This window comes from Oncorhynchus kisutch, linkage group LG2 (assembly GCF_002021735.2).
Source record: "Oncorhynchus kisutch isolate 150728-3 linkage group LG2, Okis_V2, whole genome shotgun sequence".
Classification (NCBI taxonomy): Eukaryota; Metazoa; Chordata; class Actinopteri; order Salmoniformes; family Salmonidae; genus Oncorhynchus; species Oncorhynchus kisutch.
The window spans coordinates 57,568,451-57,585,071 of NC_034175.2; the positions used below are offsets into that span (position 1 = coordinate 57,568,451).

The 16,621-nt window shown below is 43.4% G+C and overlaps 1 protein-coding gene across 1 annotated transcript; it reads right to left on the minus strand.

Annotated features, from left to right (window-relative positions):
• Window positions 1-3,998: 3,998 nt before the first annotated feature.
• epsti1 (epithelial stromal interaction 1) lies at window positions 3,999-14,614 on the minus strand. Its single transcript, XM_031798454.1, has 12 exons — window positions 14,596-14,614; window positions 13,278-13,336; window positions 12,667-12,750; window positions 12,492-12,565; window positions 11,672-11,755; window positions 10,995-11,068; window positions 10,134-10,218; window positions 8,284-8,367; window positions 8,105-8,166; window positions 7,618-7,823; window positions 5,665-5,721; window positions 3,999-4,816 (listed from the first exon to the last, which is right to left on the minus strand). The coding sequence occupies exons 2-12, from the start codon at window positions 13,318-13,320 to the stop codon at window positions 4,689-4,691; spliced, it is 981 nt and encodes a 326-aa protein (XP_031654314.1). The 5' UTR covers window positions 13,321-13,336; window positions 14,596-14,614; the 3' UTR covers window positions 3,999-4,688.
• Between the last annotated feature and the right edge of the window lie 2,007 nt (window positions 14,615-16,621).

Consider the following 16,621-nt stretch of genomic DNA (forward strand, 5'->3'; position numbering starts at 1 on the left):
GGAGGGCTATGATTGACCTGCTCTTTCTGATAGTTTCAGAAAGAACAGAGAGAGAGATGCTCCATTTTGTTATTGAACAGAAATGAATCAGGCCAGAGTACAGGAAGGGCTGGCGTCACACTTTATGATGCTAATACCTTTCCTCATACAAACTTCCTGTTATTACAACACTGGATGAGCAGCAGTGTGTTGTGTGAAATGGTGTAAAGTACTTAAGTAAAAATACTTTAAAGTTCTACTTAAGTAGTGTTTTTGAGTATCTGTACTTTACCATTTATATTTTTGACAACTTTTACTTTTACTTCATTACATTCCGAAAGAAAGTAATGTACTTTTTACTCCATGCATTCTCCCTGACACCCAAAAGTACTCGTTACGTTTTCGATTCTTAGCAGGACAGAAAATGGTCCAATTCCCACACTTATCAAGAGAACATCCCTGGTCATCCCTACTGCCTCTGATCTGGAGGACTCACTAAACACAAATGCTTTGTTTTTAAATTATGTTTGAGTGTTGGAGTGTGACCTTGGCTATCCATAAATTAAATTAAATTGTAAGGTTCTGCTTTTCGTAGTCCTGTTTCTTTGTGTTCTTGAACGTAGCCCTGTTTCTTTGTGTTCTTTAACGTAGCCCTGTTTCTTTGTGTTCTTGAACATAGCCCTGTTTCTTTGTGTTCTTGAACGTAGCCCTGTTTCTTTGTGTTCTTGAACGTAGCCCTGTTTCTTTGTGTTCTTGAACGTAGCCCTGTTTCTTTGTGTTCTTTAACGTAGCCCTGTTTCTTTGTGTTCTTGAACATAGCCCTGTTTCTTTGTGTTCTTGAACGTAGCCCTGTTTCTTTGTGTTCTTGAACATAGCCCTGTTTCTTTGTGTTCTTGAACATAGCCCTGTTTCTTTGTGTTCTTGAACGTAGCCCTATTTCTTTGTGTTCTTGAACGTAGCCCTGTTTCTTTGTGTTCTTGAACGTAGCCCTGTTTCTTTGTGTTCTTGAACGTAGCCCTGTTTCTTTGTGTTCTTGAACGTAGCCCTGTTTCTTTGTGTTCTTGAACATAGCCCTGTTTCTTTGTGTTCTTGAACATACCCTGTCTTTCATTTTTGTTCATTAATTTCACCTGTGTTAGTTACTCACCTGGTCTCATCAGCTCCCTTTTTAGTTCAGTTCTCTTTGTTTGTATGGTTGTGAGGTATTGTTTTTGACTGCCTACCTGTGGTTGACCATTGCCTGTGACCATGATTCCTGACTTCTGTGAAGGCTTAATAAACATCTGCCACACTCAGCGTGTGAATCTACACCTTGTTCTCCCTGAATATTCATTACAAAAACAAGAACATTGTGCTGTCTGGTTTGCTTATAATAGAGGTTTGCTGGTTTGCTTATAATAAAGTATATTTTAGCAATTACATTTACTTATGATACTTAAGTATATTTCAAACAAAATCCTTTTAGACTTTTACTCAAGTAGTATATTTCTGGGTGACATTCACTTTTACTTGAGTCATTTTCTATTAAGGTATCTTTACTTTTACTCAATACTGTATGAGAATTGAGTACTTTGTCCACCAATGGTCGTGGGTTTGTGTGTGTGCATGCCTCAGTACCTATGTGTCTGTACTGTGGATATGTGTGAGGGAAGGAGCTCGTTCCATTTTAAATCCCTGGGAAACGTGGGAGAGTCTCACACTGCCGGACATGAGGGTCAGATTGGACAGGAATAGTATTCCCTCCCTAATTCCTCCCTCCCTCACTCCATCTCCCCCTCCTTGCTATATCCGGAACTGTCTTGTGCTGATTCTGGGTCAGAGAAGAAACACACCAGAGTGTAATTAGGAGAGGACTGGTTGCTTTGAGTCAAGCGGTTTGAAAGACATCAAGATACTGTACATTCAAACTGAGTTGGGGAGAGATTGTATCACTTTTTGTAAATGCATCCATGTACCTTATCAGCTGTGTAACTAGCCATATTGAAACACACACAGATGTACATTGTAGTAGTAAAATATGGTTAAGCTGGGGTGTGGACAGGAAGTTAGGGTTAGGGCTGCGCTGGGGTGTGGACAGGAAGTTAGGGTTAGGGTTGAGCTGGGGTGTGGACAGGAAGTTAGGGTTAGGGCTGAGCTGGGGTGTGGACAGGAAGTTAGGGTTAGGGTTGAGCTGGGGTGTGGACAGGAAGTTAGGGTTAGGGCTGAGCTGGGGTGTGGACCGGAAGTTAGGGTTAGGGTTGAGCTGGGGTGTGGACAGGAAGTTAGGGTTAGGGCTGAGCTGGGGTGTGGACAGGAAGTTAGGGTTAGGGCTGAGCTGGGGTGTGGACAGGAAGTTAGGGTTAGGGCTGAGCTGGGTGTGGACAGGAAGTTAGGGTTAGGGCTGAGCTGGGGTGTGGACAGGAAGTTAGGGTTAGGGCTGAGCTGGGGTGTGGACAGGAAGTTAGGGTTAGGGTTGAGCTGGGGTGTGGACAGGAAGTTAGGGTTAGGGCTGAGCTGGGGTGTGGACAGGAAGTTAGGGTTAGGGCTGAGCTGGGGTGTGGACAGGAAGTTAGGGTTAGGGCTGAGCTGGGGTGTGGACAGGAAGTTAGGGTTAGGGCTGAGCTGGGGTGTGGACAGGAAGTTAGGGTTAGGGCTGAGCTGGGGTGTGGACAGGAAGTTAGGGTTAGGGTTGAGCTGGGGTGTGGACAGGAAGTTAGGGTTAGGGCTGAGCTGGGGTGTGGACAGGAAGTTAGGGTTAGGGCTGAGCTGGGGTGTGGACAGGAAGTTAGGGTTAGGGTTGAGCTGGGGTGTGGACAGGAAGTTAGGGTTAGGGCTGAGCTGGGGTGTGGACAGGAAGTTAGGTTTAGGGCTGAGCTGGGGTGTGGACAGGAAGTTAGGGTTAGGGCTGAGCTGGGGTGTGGACAGGAAGTTAGGGTTAGGGCTGAGCTGGGGTGTGGACAGGAAGTTAGGGTTAGGGTTGAGCTGGGGTGTGGACAGGAAGTTAGGGTTAGGGCTGAGCTGGTGTGTGGACAGGAAGTTAGGGTTAAGGCTGAGCTGGGGTGTGGACAGGAAGTTAGGGTTAGGGCTGAGCTGGGGTGTGGACAGGAAGTTAGGGTTAGGGCTAGCTATATCTACATCCCTGAGAGAAACGTTGTTTTTGACATTGTTGACTCATTTTGGGTCGATTCTAAGAGTTTCTTTCTTCTTTGTAGCTAACCTCCCACGTTTCCTGTGCATATCATACACACTTGTCAAGTCAGCTGCTACTGCTTACTGTGTGTGTGTGTGTGTGTGTGTGTGTGTGCGTGCGTGTATGCGCGTTCGTGTGTGTGCCAGATCCTGTAACAGATACACATATACCGCCCGAAAATCATCATGTGATACCTTATTGTAGCATGGTCTCATCAAGACAAAGCTTTGTGCAATACTGGTTTGATTATGCTGAGGGTGGTGGTCTGTACCACGATTTAGTCAACTGCATGTACACACAACATTCATCTAGGGACAGAGGACTCGTCCACTTAAGAGATAGCGAAGAAAAGCCCATTGGAAACAATATATATACACACACAAGCTGCTTCAGCTATGGCAGGTGTGTTCAGGTGTACTCCTATCCTCACTGTGTAGCTGAAGAGGCATGACGTTGGTTGTTAAGTTACTGTATCTCAACCTGGCCCAGTTGAGCGATGGGAACAGGAAGATCTCCAGGTCATCTCTGAAGACTTTGTGGAGTCACATTTACCATAAGTACTTCCATTATGTCTGAGAGGGGTTTTGGTTGGCAGTAACACAACCCTGCGCCATGTGAAAGTACCACTCTGTTCTATGTTCTGATGATTTATAAGAAGGGGATGACATCGCTATTGTCCGGTAAATAATGGAAGTGTTTTTAAATGTTTTATCACCTTTGTGTCCTATTGTTACAAACACTGGCTTCTATGTTGTTCTATTTTGGGTCAACTGACAAAGACATATTCGCAAGTACCCTTAGAAAGTACAGCATCATAGAAAGACAAAGACATAGGTTCTTCAACCATGTATCGTATTGTGTTGAACAACGATTTATTAAACACAGCCCTGGATAGCTGACCCAAACATCACAATACTAATTCAATCAGGGAAACATCTGAAGAATACAAAGTGAAAAGTCAAACATCTCAGCGAAACCAGAGGTGACACAGAACATAAAGACCCAATATATTATCTAATAGGACACACCAAGGGAGACGGTCTATTGTTGTCCATCATACAGATGACAAACCCTTGTAATGGATAGCCAACATGTTATTGTGATTAGCCTTTATACAGAGAAACAGAAAACAGGACAGATGTTTCCATAACAACACAATGAGCTTGTTAAAAGCCAAATGGATATAAAGATGCTGACTCATCCTAGTGACCTACAACTCATTTGTAAAAAACATCCTAAATCAATGTCAGACACAATGGAGCAATTTGTAAATTGTGCTGACGAAATTAAGTCGTTTCACTCTATTATTATTACTAAGATTTTACCTTTCACAATAGTATCATTACTTGATCCATAGATATTGTCAAGTTTCACAATATTATCATTATTACGGAATCAAGTTTCACAATTGTACTATTACTTTCAAGGTTCACAATATTATTAGTACTAGATGAAGATATGAGGAAGATTCAGCACTAAAAGTTAATACACAAGGGTTGTCATTAGACTAACACACATGCCTGTTGGAGGCTCCGCAACACTAGATAAGTAAGTCATAGGCCTGTTGATAGTCTCCGTTACACTGAATGACGATGTCCTCCAGAAAGGGTCTCTCACAGAACGGGAAGCTATTCTGAAGCTTCATCACAACCCACTCAATGTCTGGATCTGGAGGAGAGAAAAACAGAGTTCAGTGTTACATTTTACATTTATGCACATGTATGATTTTTCCAGTCATATTAGGTAACAAAGAAATCCTTTGTTGCGGTCTCTTGACAAGCAAGAACTGCTCTCATGGAGTTTTATACCACACACAGTGTATGATCCTTTAGTTCTGAATACAGATGCAGGATCTTAATTTCAAGTGTATATTGTCACAGCAAAATAATCCTGCAGCAACAGGATTTGAACGCTTTGTCCATAATGTTGCTTGATTGGTGGTTTGGCTATTAGCCGGCCAAAGGTAGGCTACATAAAAAGTGCAATACTGTTAATATAACCGTGTGTTAATGTGGGTTTTCAGTGAATTTTTCCAGTTGGAACATTTTCAGCAACAAAAGAGTGATCAAATTAAGATCCTACATCTGTATCTAAACGCTGGGGTATGGAGACAGAGGTACAATATCCTGACCTATCAAACCCTAAATGAAAGCTGTATATTTCTTCTGTATACAGCTGGATCTGTGCAACAGATGCCGTCGAATTTAGACTTGACTTTAGACCACTTTATGAGTTATGAAACGTTTTGATTTTGGATGAATGTTCCTTGTAATGAGAAACGATGACATAGCTCTGCTTTGTATTCTAAACACCAAAGCCTCATCCAATCCCACACACATACATGCACACACACACACACACACACACACACACACACACACACACACACACACACACACACACACACACACACACACACACACACACACACACACACACACACACACACACACACACACACACACACACACACACACAGTCAGACAAGACATAAGGATGACAGTCTCATCCCAGACCAAGCCCGTTCACTGCAGTCTGAGAGGACACTCCCATGATGCTCTCTGCTGGGTCATCTGGTTCAGCCAGGAAGGACAGATGACCGGAGAAGAGAGAGAGGGGGGGGGGGGGGTGGAGAGAAAGAAAAATAAGAAACACGGATCTTCCACCACAGTCATTCTGATCCAACCTGATCCTCCAACTAACCACAATATAACAGTCCCTGATCACATACACACACACGCAGACACACACGCAGACACACACGCAGACACACACACACACACACACACACACACACACACACACACACACACACACACACACACACACACACACACACACACACACACACACACACACACACACACACACACACACACACACACACACTGAGCAACTGAGCAGGGCAGTGTGAGGAGCCTGGAGGGAGATCATCAGCCAGCCAGGAGGAGATTAGAAGTGTTATGGTGGTGAAGGACTAGCATCCTCTTCATATCCTAATCACCACGGCCATTTAGCCGACAGATGCTTTTCTCCAAAACTTTTCCAGTTGACAACTGGACTCTGCACATTACACCCTAATGAGGGTGGTTACTGAACATGGCCATTTACAACAGCTATCGGATCCAAGTTGACGGGTGTCTCCAGGATCAACCTACAACCCTGGCATCGAACCCACAACCCTGGCAACGAACCCAAAACCCTGGCATCGAACCCACAACCCTGGCATTGAGCAAAGCCTAGGCATTGCCTTGGGTAACTAATGCAAGTTTTCATGGGTGCGATGTGACCTTGAGAGCAAAAGTATTTTACAGATGTGATGACAAGTAGCAGTAGTTCCTGAAGTGAACTGGTTCTGAAGTGAACTGTTCCTGAAGTGAACTGTTCCTGACGTGAACTGTTCCTGAAGTGAACTGTTCCTAAAGTGAACTGTTCCTGAAGTGAACTGTTCCTAAAGTGAACTGTTCCTAAAGTGAACTGTTCCTGACGTGAACTGTTCCTGAAGTGAACTGTTCCTAAAGTGAACTGTTCCTAAAGTGAACTGTTCCTGACGTGAACTGTTCCTGAAGTGAACTGTTCCTAAAGTGAACTGTTCCTGACGTGAACTGTTCCTGACGTGAACTGTTCCTGACGTGAACTGTTCCTGAAGTGAACTGTTCCTAAAGTGAACTGTTCCTGAAGTGAACTGTTCCTAAAGTGAACTGTTCCTGAAGTGAACTGGTCCTGAAGTGAACTGTTCCTGAAGTGAACTGGTCCTGAAGTGAACTGTTCCTGAAGTGAACTGGTCCTGAAGTGAACTGTTCCTGAAGTGAACTGGTCCTGATGTGAACTGGTCCTGAAGTGAACTGGTCCTGAAGTGAACTGTTCCTGAAGTAACTGGTCCTGAAGTGAACTGGTCCTGATGTGAACAGTGAAATCCAACAGAAATAAGCTCAAGCATCAGATGCCATCAGCTACAGAAGCCCAGGAACGTGGGAAGGGAATCAAAGCGTACCTTTGTTATGAGGAAACTCTAGTCAACAGAACATCTGCTCCTGTCCTGCTGCTGCTATGTGGGCTTTGGCAATGGCTGCTGCCATTGATGGGTTCATTTAAAGGGTTTAGTCTTCTGCACAAACACACACACACATCTGAAGACTGCACACCTTGGCACCAGGAGAATGAAATAATGTCAGAAGCATCTGTAAGAAGTGTTTCAAGCCCTGACCACTGGAATGTCTCTGACACATTGATTCATACATTATTTTGGAATTGTATTTACACTACACTGTATTACTGCCTTTACTGGAGATAGGAGGCAGTGGTCAAAGTGGCCATGGAGAAGTCGTTCCCGACTCTCCCTCTGACAGCATCACACTGAGAAGCTTTTCCTTTCTACTTGACAGCTTGGCTCAGAGACACCAGAATTTCCCTCCCTTACTGACAGACTGTAATTAACGGTACCCAGTGTGCATCCGTGTGTGTCTTACTGGTCTCATCTTGCCACTCTGAGGTGTTGTGTGCTGGATCAGGCTCCGGGGATGTAAAGGTGTCTTGTGGTCGGGAGGTCTGGCTATGGGTCTGCCAGCCTCTTCTGTCCTCCTCCATAGCCACAGGGGGGCGCTGTAGCTCAATCTGCCCCCCTGCAACCTCTGTGCCCCCACCCTGCAGTCGGTCGAGGAAAGCTGATCTCCCCCTGCCACCAGACATAATCATTTGTGTTATAAAATGTATGTGTTTCCTTGGAATGTATTCAGTATGTTTCTATGCTAATGTTTGTAATGCTGCAAGCAACATCTCCTTTACAGGGATAATAATATATTTTAAACTATTAAAAAGAGATTAGAAATATCAACATATTACAGGCCGTCCAGCCAACTACTGGAGCAAAATAAATAAGGGAACAATGTCTAAACAGATCACTCAACATAAAAAAATGACAACTAGGTTTGAACATTGTTGTAAAAATGAGCACACCTTCTCAATTCTCTCATCCTCTCCTCCTCTTGATCACTCTCTTTCTCCTCCAAAACCTCACTCTGAGGGGAAGAACATGGATTAGTACTGCCCCCATAACTGAACTGTAGTGTCATTCCTGCTTGGGCTACATATACCCATAACATTAGTTAGCAATGGTTGTATATTTGACAGGGTACCTTCTTCCTCTGTTCCTCCTTCTTCAGCTGTAGAGCGGTGTTCTCCTCCTCTCTCCTCTCTGACCTGTATTCCTGGGCTCTGGCCTGCAGGACAGGAACATAAGAAAACAGGGTCTCAGGCCTCTGTTTGAACACAGACAGACAGAGACAGAGAGAGATAGAGAGAGAGAGAGAGAGAGAGAGAGAGAGAGAGAGAGAGAGAGAGAGAGAGAGAGAGAGAGAGAGAGAGAGAGAGAGAGAGAGAGAGAGAGAGAGAGAGAGAGAGAGAGAGAGAGAGAGAGAGAGACAGACAGACAGACAGAGAGAGAGAGAGAGAGAGAGAGAGAGAGAGAGAGAGAGAGAGAGAGAGAGAGAGAGAGAGTTGTTTTTCTGGTGTCAGGCTCTTTCTCTGTTCTCTATCCTCCGACTCTGGAGAGTAGGGAGTGCACACACAACACAAAACTCACACAGACACACACACACGTGCACGCACACTCCCCACACAAACAGAGGATATAAGGAATATTAATCGTCCCTTAAGGAACCATCTCTGAAAGAACAACAAATTCCCCAGTACCCCAGTAGAGACCACATCAACCACACTCTCTTCCCCCTCGCTCCCCCTTCTTCCCGTTGCTCTCCCCCTCCTGTTCGGCGGCTTTGATCACTGGGTCTGTGACGTTGGTTTAGCTTGGACGGATCCAGTACTGCAGTCTGGAGCACCTCCAGAAGACCAGGTCAATAGAGAGTAAAGCAGGAACACAGACATCCTGACACTCCTTCACTACCATGTTTTCAGAGAAAACAAGCAGAAGATATATGAATAGAATGTAGGATCTCTATGGAAACTGGAGAGGCATACCGCTACACACATTACTCTGTGTATGACTGTCTCCACAGAGATGACAGGTAGTGTCATGTGATGTTTCTATCCTTTTGGGTTATCCTACAGTCACTGCCTGTCAGGGAGAGGAATCCCTTTCTCTCTTCTGCTATCACTCTCTCTATTTCTCGATTCCTGTTCTGTTTCTTCATCTTTGCATGCAGCCCTCTTCCCATCACTCTCTCTCCTCACCCTCTCTCTCTCTCGCTCTCCTCACCCTCTCTCTCTCTCGCTCTCCTCACCCTCTCTCTCTCTCTCCCTCCCCTCTCTTTCTCTCCCTCTGCCTCTCCCTTTTTCTCTCTCCCTCTCTTCAGCCTCTCTCCCTTCCTCACCCTCTCTCCCTCTCCTTACCCTCTCTCTCTTCTCTTCTCCCTCGCTCAGTCTCCCTTTACTCAGCCTCTCTCGCTCCCTTTTCCCTCTCTCCCTCTCCTCTCTCTCTCCTTACCCTCTCTCTCTTTCTCCCTCTCCTCTCTTTCTCCCTCTATTTCTCTCTCTCCCTCCCTCTCTTCAGTCTGTCTTTCCCTTTCCTCACCCTCTCTCTCTCACTCTCCTCACCCTCTCTCTCTCCTTCTCTATCACTCCTGGCACGGCTAATTCTCCCAATAAGGTGAGAAATAAGGGAAACTAGAGAAACTTGCACAACAATGAGAAAGGCCACACAAGAAAACATTTCCTCTGTCTATCTGTCTGTCTACCACAGCTGTGTGTGCAATTTGAATAAAGATGTCAGTTGACACATAATACTGTTGTCAGTCAGTACAGTATGAAACCCTTCCCTAACACACACATACTCAAACCCTGAGAAACTTGGGTTGGGCTGGACCAACATTTCTGGGGCTGAGTTTATCCCCACTCCACCACGGTCAATGAAAGCAGATCGTATACAAAGATGGATCCATTGGTGTGAATTACCCCTGACCTCACAGCCACAGCTCTGAGAGTTCCGAACCCAGGGCCCTGTCTAGGATACACACACACATAGTCCTACCCAGGGTGATGTGTGTGAGGCACTAGTCACTGCCAATGGAGCTGCATCTGACCTCTCCACCCTCTGAAGGAACTGCTTTGTCTTCCTGCAGATCACACACACACAAACACACACACACACAGTGGTGTTAATGTTTTCTGCAGACACTCCTGATTCTCCCTCACAGAGGGGTCACCTAGTCTGTTTGTCCTGGTCTGACTCTCACTGTCTTCATCCTCTTTCCTGTCCTGTGTCTCAGTCCTCTGTCCTAACGGTCCTGTCCCCGTCTCAGTCCCATCTGTAGCCCCGTCATCTGTACTCTGTAACTGCCTCTCCTCTCTCTACCCCTGACTCCAACATGCTCCCTCCGTCTGTCTGTCCGTCCCTCCGTCTGTCTGTCCGCCCGTCCGTCTGTCTGTACATGTCTGTATTTTTCCTTCCCTACAGTTCTCCTAGTGTGTGTCATGTTTGTTGTTGTTAGGCTGGTGCCAGTGGTGTGACATCAAACATCATTTTCCTCCAGAGGGGCTGGAATGTAGCCAGGGTTCCAATAACACAATAACTCCGTTGGGTGCTTAAGGGCTAAGGGTTTGGACCAGTGTTAATATTATTATGCTTTGGAGAAGAGATTCCTGCACATCACACTCTGTACATAAACATCCATTAAAGTGCCAGGGTTCTGCATTCTCCTTCAGTCTTTGACTCTCCTCCACCTGTAATGAACCGGTATGTTACTTCAGGTGAGTAGAAGGATTTACATGGTTCAGTGACGGATGTGAGGGTAAACAGGGAGAAACAGGTTAAGTGTGTGTCACACGCCTCCATCTCCTCTGATGTCTGCTACAGAAAAACCTTATTTATTCACAAGTTCAAAGTGCTGACCTGAGGTGGTCCTGTTGGAGAACTTCTCTCCTCTGCCTCTCCTCCTGTTCTCTCCTCTCCTCCAGTCTCTCAGTCTGTAACATAGTTGAACACATCAGTGACTTGTTACTAATTAGTAGGGACTTGTCGTAACCATTCCCTCTCAGGTTACAATCAAGGACTAGGTTGTAGAGAGAAACATGGTCAGCTTCATTAGGTGGGTCACAAGACAGTGCTTGAAATGTTATTAAGGTGACTCGTTAAAGGTTCCGTAACCACTGCTCTGGTGTCCTTCATGAACCACTATTAAGACATCTCTGTCTGTATTCACCACTCAGAGGACAGCCAGACATGGACTCAAACATGTGTAACAGCTCTCTCTGCTGCAGTCTGTGGTTCCTGAAAACACCATCAATCAGTCAGGGAACTATTGTCTCCTTAATGATGGGTGTGGATATGTCTCTTCCTCTCTGTCTATTTTCCTCTCTTTCTCTCTCTCTCTCATTCAATCACCACATCTAGGATTAGTGTGCCTGCCAGCTGTCTGCAGTGACATCTGTTGGAATGAAATGGTATTACAGAGAGAAACAATACCTTCTGTATACCTACAGTATATGGTATGTAACAATACAGTGACATCAATAGTAAGTAAGAGATGTATTTGTACAGTGCTAACACCCTTTCCATCCCTCTCTTACCTTCTCCCGCTGTTTAGCCTTCATCCTGTCATTCTCCTCTTCCTCAGCCTGTTTCCGTTGCCGGTCAATCTCCTCTTTTCTCAGCTTCACGCAACACAAGTAGACAACTTACTCACACTGTCTGTCAAGGGCTATTTAGAAGGCATCATCAAGAAATTAACAGAATGTGAGGGTTTTAAATGCCAGGCTGGAATACGGGCCATAAAGGTATAAATACATCTTTATTGTAAAGTGTAATGATGGAATACGGGCCATAAAGGTATAAATACATCTTTATTGTAAAGTGTAATGATGGAATACGGGCCATAAAGGTATAAATACATCTTTATTGTAAAGTGTAATGATGCAATACGGGCCATAAATGTATAAATACATCTTTATTGTAAAGTGTAATGATGGAATACGGGCCATAAAGGTATAAATACATCTTTATTGTAAAGTGTAATGATGGAATACGGGCCATAAATGTATAAATACATCTTTATTGTAAAGTGTAATGATGGAATACGGGCCATAAAGGTATAAATACATCTTTATTGTAAAGTGTAATGATGGAATACGGGCCATAAAGGTATAAATACATCTTTATTGTAAAGTGTAATGATGGAATACGGGCCATAAAGGTATAAATACATCTTTATTGTAAAGTGTAATGATGGAATACGGGCCATAAAGGTATAAATACATCTTTATTGTAAAGTGTAATGATGGAATACGGGCCATAAATGTATAAATACATCTTTATTGTAAAGTGTAATGATGGAATACGGGCCATAAATGTATAAATACATCTTTATTGTAAAGTGTAATGATGGAATACCTGTTTCTGCAGTTTAGATCGGCGTAACTCCAACAGCTGCCTCTCTCTGGCCTCAGCCAATGACACAGCACCACCTTACAGAGATACATGCATTAGAATATAATATTATTAGTGTGTGTGTGTGTGTGTGTGTGTGTGTGTGTGTGTGTGTGTGTGTGTGTGTGTGTGTGTGTACCTAGCCTCTCTGGGGCCAGCTGGACAGGACCAGGTCTGTTTGCTTCCTTCCATCTCTGTAAATCCTCCTCTTCTTTCTGAGCCACTGCAGGTTAAAAGAGAATGGTGACATGTTGACATTTTACATTCCAAGTATATTTAAGCAATAAGGCACCTCGTGGGTTTGTGGTATATGGCCAATATACCATGACTAAGGGTTGTTCTTAGGCACGACGCAACGTGGCCGTGGTATATTGGCCATATACCACAAACCCATTAGGTGCCTTATTGCTATTATAAACTGGTTACCAACATAATAAGAACAGTAAAAACAAATGTTTTGTCATACCTGTGCTATATGGTCTGATATACCACGGCTGTCAGCCAATCAGCATTCAGGGCTCGAACCACCCAGTTTATAATACAATATATAGTATATTACTAATATATACTATTACTGGAGGGAGGGGTAGATGGGAAGGGAGGGGGGTATAGAGGGATGGAGGGAGGGATGTAGAGATATATCAATGCTAATGTAATAAAACAGGCAGGGAGTGCACCTTGAACTGACCCCCAGAAATCGATTGTGCCACAAAAGAGTCAATATACCAGGGTCGCTACAACGAGACTTACTCATTTGTAGTTTACTCCTTCGTGATTCAATGGGTGGTATCATGGTGAACCCATCTGAACTGAGAGAGAGAGCATGGAAATTAAAATCAAATTTGACACATGCACCTAATACAACATGTGTAGATCTTACCATGAAATGCTTACTTACAAGCCCTTAACCAACCATTTTTTGTAAGAAAATATTTGCTACATGTTAATATATATTTGTATTTAAGCACGAAAAAAAATATCACAATAAAATAACAATAACGAGCCTCCAGTATATACAGGGGGTACCTGTCCGAGACAAGTTGCTGGGGTAAAGGTTAGTCGAAGTAAATTGAGGTAATATGTATATGTAGGTAGGGGTAAAGTGACTATGCATAGATAATAAACAGTGAGTAGCAGCAGTGTAAAAAGGGGGTCAATTCAAATCGTCTGAGTAGTGTTGGAGCGAACCATTGAGGAGAGAGCTGAGCATTACATAGGTCTGGTTGCAAGGCTGAAATAGCAAGGACATGCAGTTAAGAGAAGAATACATTAACCAAGACCATACGTGCATTCATGACAGCTGAACGTGCTATTGTCAGCAGGATACAGGAATAAATATGTAGGCAAGATAGCTGATGACTAACACGTAAAACATAAGCATGCAATACATACATTATTTTTAGAACATGGAAAGAGTTCTGCCATCGTAACCAAAAGCAGATATGAGCGTTAGTGGGCGTAAACAAGCAAAGAACTTAATTGAATGGTGGCAGACGAACTAAGGGGGAGTAACTTTATTTACATATGTGATGTACACAAATACTATGTATGTATAAAAGCAGAGCCAGTGCTAAGAAGGGGCGGCTGTTCCGCGGACCAGCACGGCTCTTAATAACTTGTATTAAAGTCTACATTGAATTCACAAAGTTCTTCTGAGAGTATTATATTTCTGAAACAATTATCCACGACATATTTAGCGTATATTTCTGAAACAATTATCCACGACAGTAGACATTTGATTAGCTGTTCAGCAGTCTAATGGCTTGCGGTTAGCCTTTTGGACCTAGACTTTGCGCTCCGGTGTCGCTTGCGGTGCGGTAGCAGAGAGAACATTCTAACACTAGGGTGGCTGGAGTCTTAGACTACTTTAGGGCCTTCCTCTGAAACCACATGGTATAGAGTTTCTGGATGGCAGGCAGCTTGGCTCTAGTGATATACTGGGCCATACTACGCACTACCCTCTGTAGCGGCTTGCGGTCGGTCGTATGCAGAGCAGTTGCCATATCAAGCGGTGATGCAACCAGTCAGAGAAAGCGAGAGAAAGGGAAATGTAAATGCCTCCCCCTACTTAGACGTGTAATAACCCTCATAATCTTCTGTGCCAAGGGTTTTACCAGACAGAGGCAATATTCTTGTGCACCAAAACAGAACGCAAGCGTCTGCTCATGCGCATAGACTATTTTCACCAGAGATATTAGAGACAAAAGGAGATAGGAACGAAAGGCAAATGTATAACATCCCGCCCAGCAAACTGTCGACCAATCATGTTTACGTTGTCATTCTGTGTCACGCGGTTGCTAACTTAATCGTCACGCAATCCCTTCTCAAAATCAGGTATGAGTCGATAAACCTGCCTATTTTCCTCGGAAGTACGTAATGTCACGATTCCAAAGCTATACGATATTACAGATAACAAGTTAATCTCCAAAAGATGTGTAAATGTTTACTTCATGTTCACGAAATTCATGGTAATTTTAGGTTTTTAAACTTGCGCCCAATTGACTCCCATTCACTCCTGAAAGGAGAGCTCTAATTGTCCCACAATCACCCAGAATGCACCGCGCGGCCCATTGACAACGTACACAATAGGCCCTATAAGGATTGCAATGCAGTTTTCCATCTCCTTAAAATAATCTCTGGTTTTCTCTTCCACTTCACAGGAATTAAGAGCATGAAACGAAACTGAAACTTACTGTAGCCTAAAGGAGAATATGACTTTACATAAATACTTAATTTAATACTTTCTTAATTTGAATGACATTCCCAACTTTGACATAATAATACTTCCAAAACTTTTCCCAATTTTTCTTAAACTTGATGCAGAAGAGAACCTTCCATATCAATATAGCCCGAATATCCCCTTGAAACATTGGAAAATACATAGTCTAATGTAGATAAATATTATTGGCTACTACTCACTGTCGAGGCTGAGTTGGATCCTGCTGGGTTTGTGGGTCGGTGTTCGCGTTAACAGGTGCGTTAGCATTGACATCAGGATTGGAATCCCCGGGCTCTTGCCATGCATTACTTCCAGACTGCCTATTTGTTCTCCGATTAACTCCTGAATTGGTCAAATTGATTCTATTATTACTATAATATCCCTGGTCGTCCATGGTGGCAGCCTATATCCTATGGCTACTGACACAGAACTGTCTGAGACGCCGGTAAATTGGAGAAGCCCCTACCCCCCTGTGACAGACACGCGTATTGGAAAGTTAACTCCCAGTATTACCCACAGACTACAGTGCCTTCAGAAAGTATTCACACCTCTTGACTTTTCCAAAATGTGTTGTACAAAGTGGGATTTTTTTGTGTTTAATTGATTTTTTTTTGTCAATGATCTACACTAAATACTCTAATGTCGACCTGTAAGAAAATTTCGAACATTTTGTAAAACAAATCATGAAAAATAAAACACTAATATATCTTGATTAGATAAGTATTCACAAGTCAAAACATGTTAGAATCACATTTGCAGCTGTGAGTATTTCTGGGTAAGTCTCTGAGAACTTTACCCACCTGGATTGTACAACATTTGGCCATTTATTATTTTCATAATTCTTCAAGCTCAGTAAAATTGGTTGTTGATCATTGCTAGACAACCATTTTCAGGTATTGCCATAGATTTTCAAGCAGATTTAAGTCAAAACTGTAACTCAGCCACTTAGGAACATTCACTGCCTTCTTGGTAAGTAAGTCCAGTGTAGATTTGGCCTTGTGTTTTAGATTATTGTCCTGCTGATAGAATAATTCATCTCCCAGTGTCTGGTGGAAGCAGACTGAACCAGGTTTACCTCTAGGATTATGCCTGTGCTTAGCTACATTCCATTTATTTTGTATTTATTTTTTAAATAAACTCCCCAGTCCTTAACTATTACAAGCATACCCATAACATGATAAAGCCACCACTATGCTTGACAGTATGGAGAGTGGTGTGTTGGGCCGTTTCTCCTGTGTTGTGTTTTATTGGATTTGCCCCAAACATAACACTTTGTATTCAGAACAAAAAGTGATGTGCTTTGCCACATTTTTTGCAGTATTAATTTGTGCCCTGTTGAAAACAGGATGCATGTTTTGTATTTTTTTTAAAAATT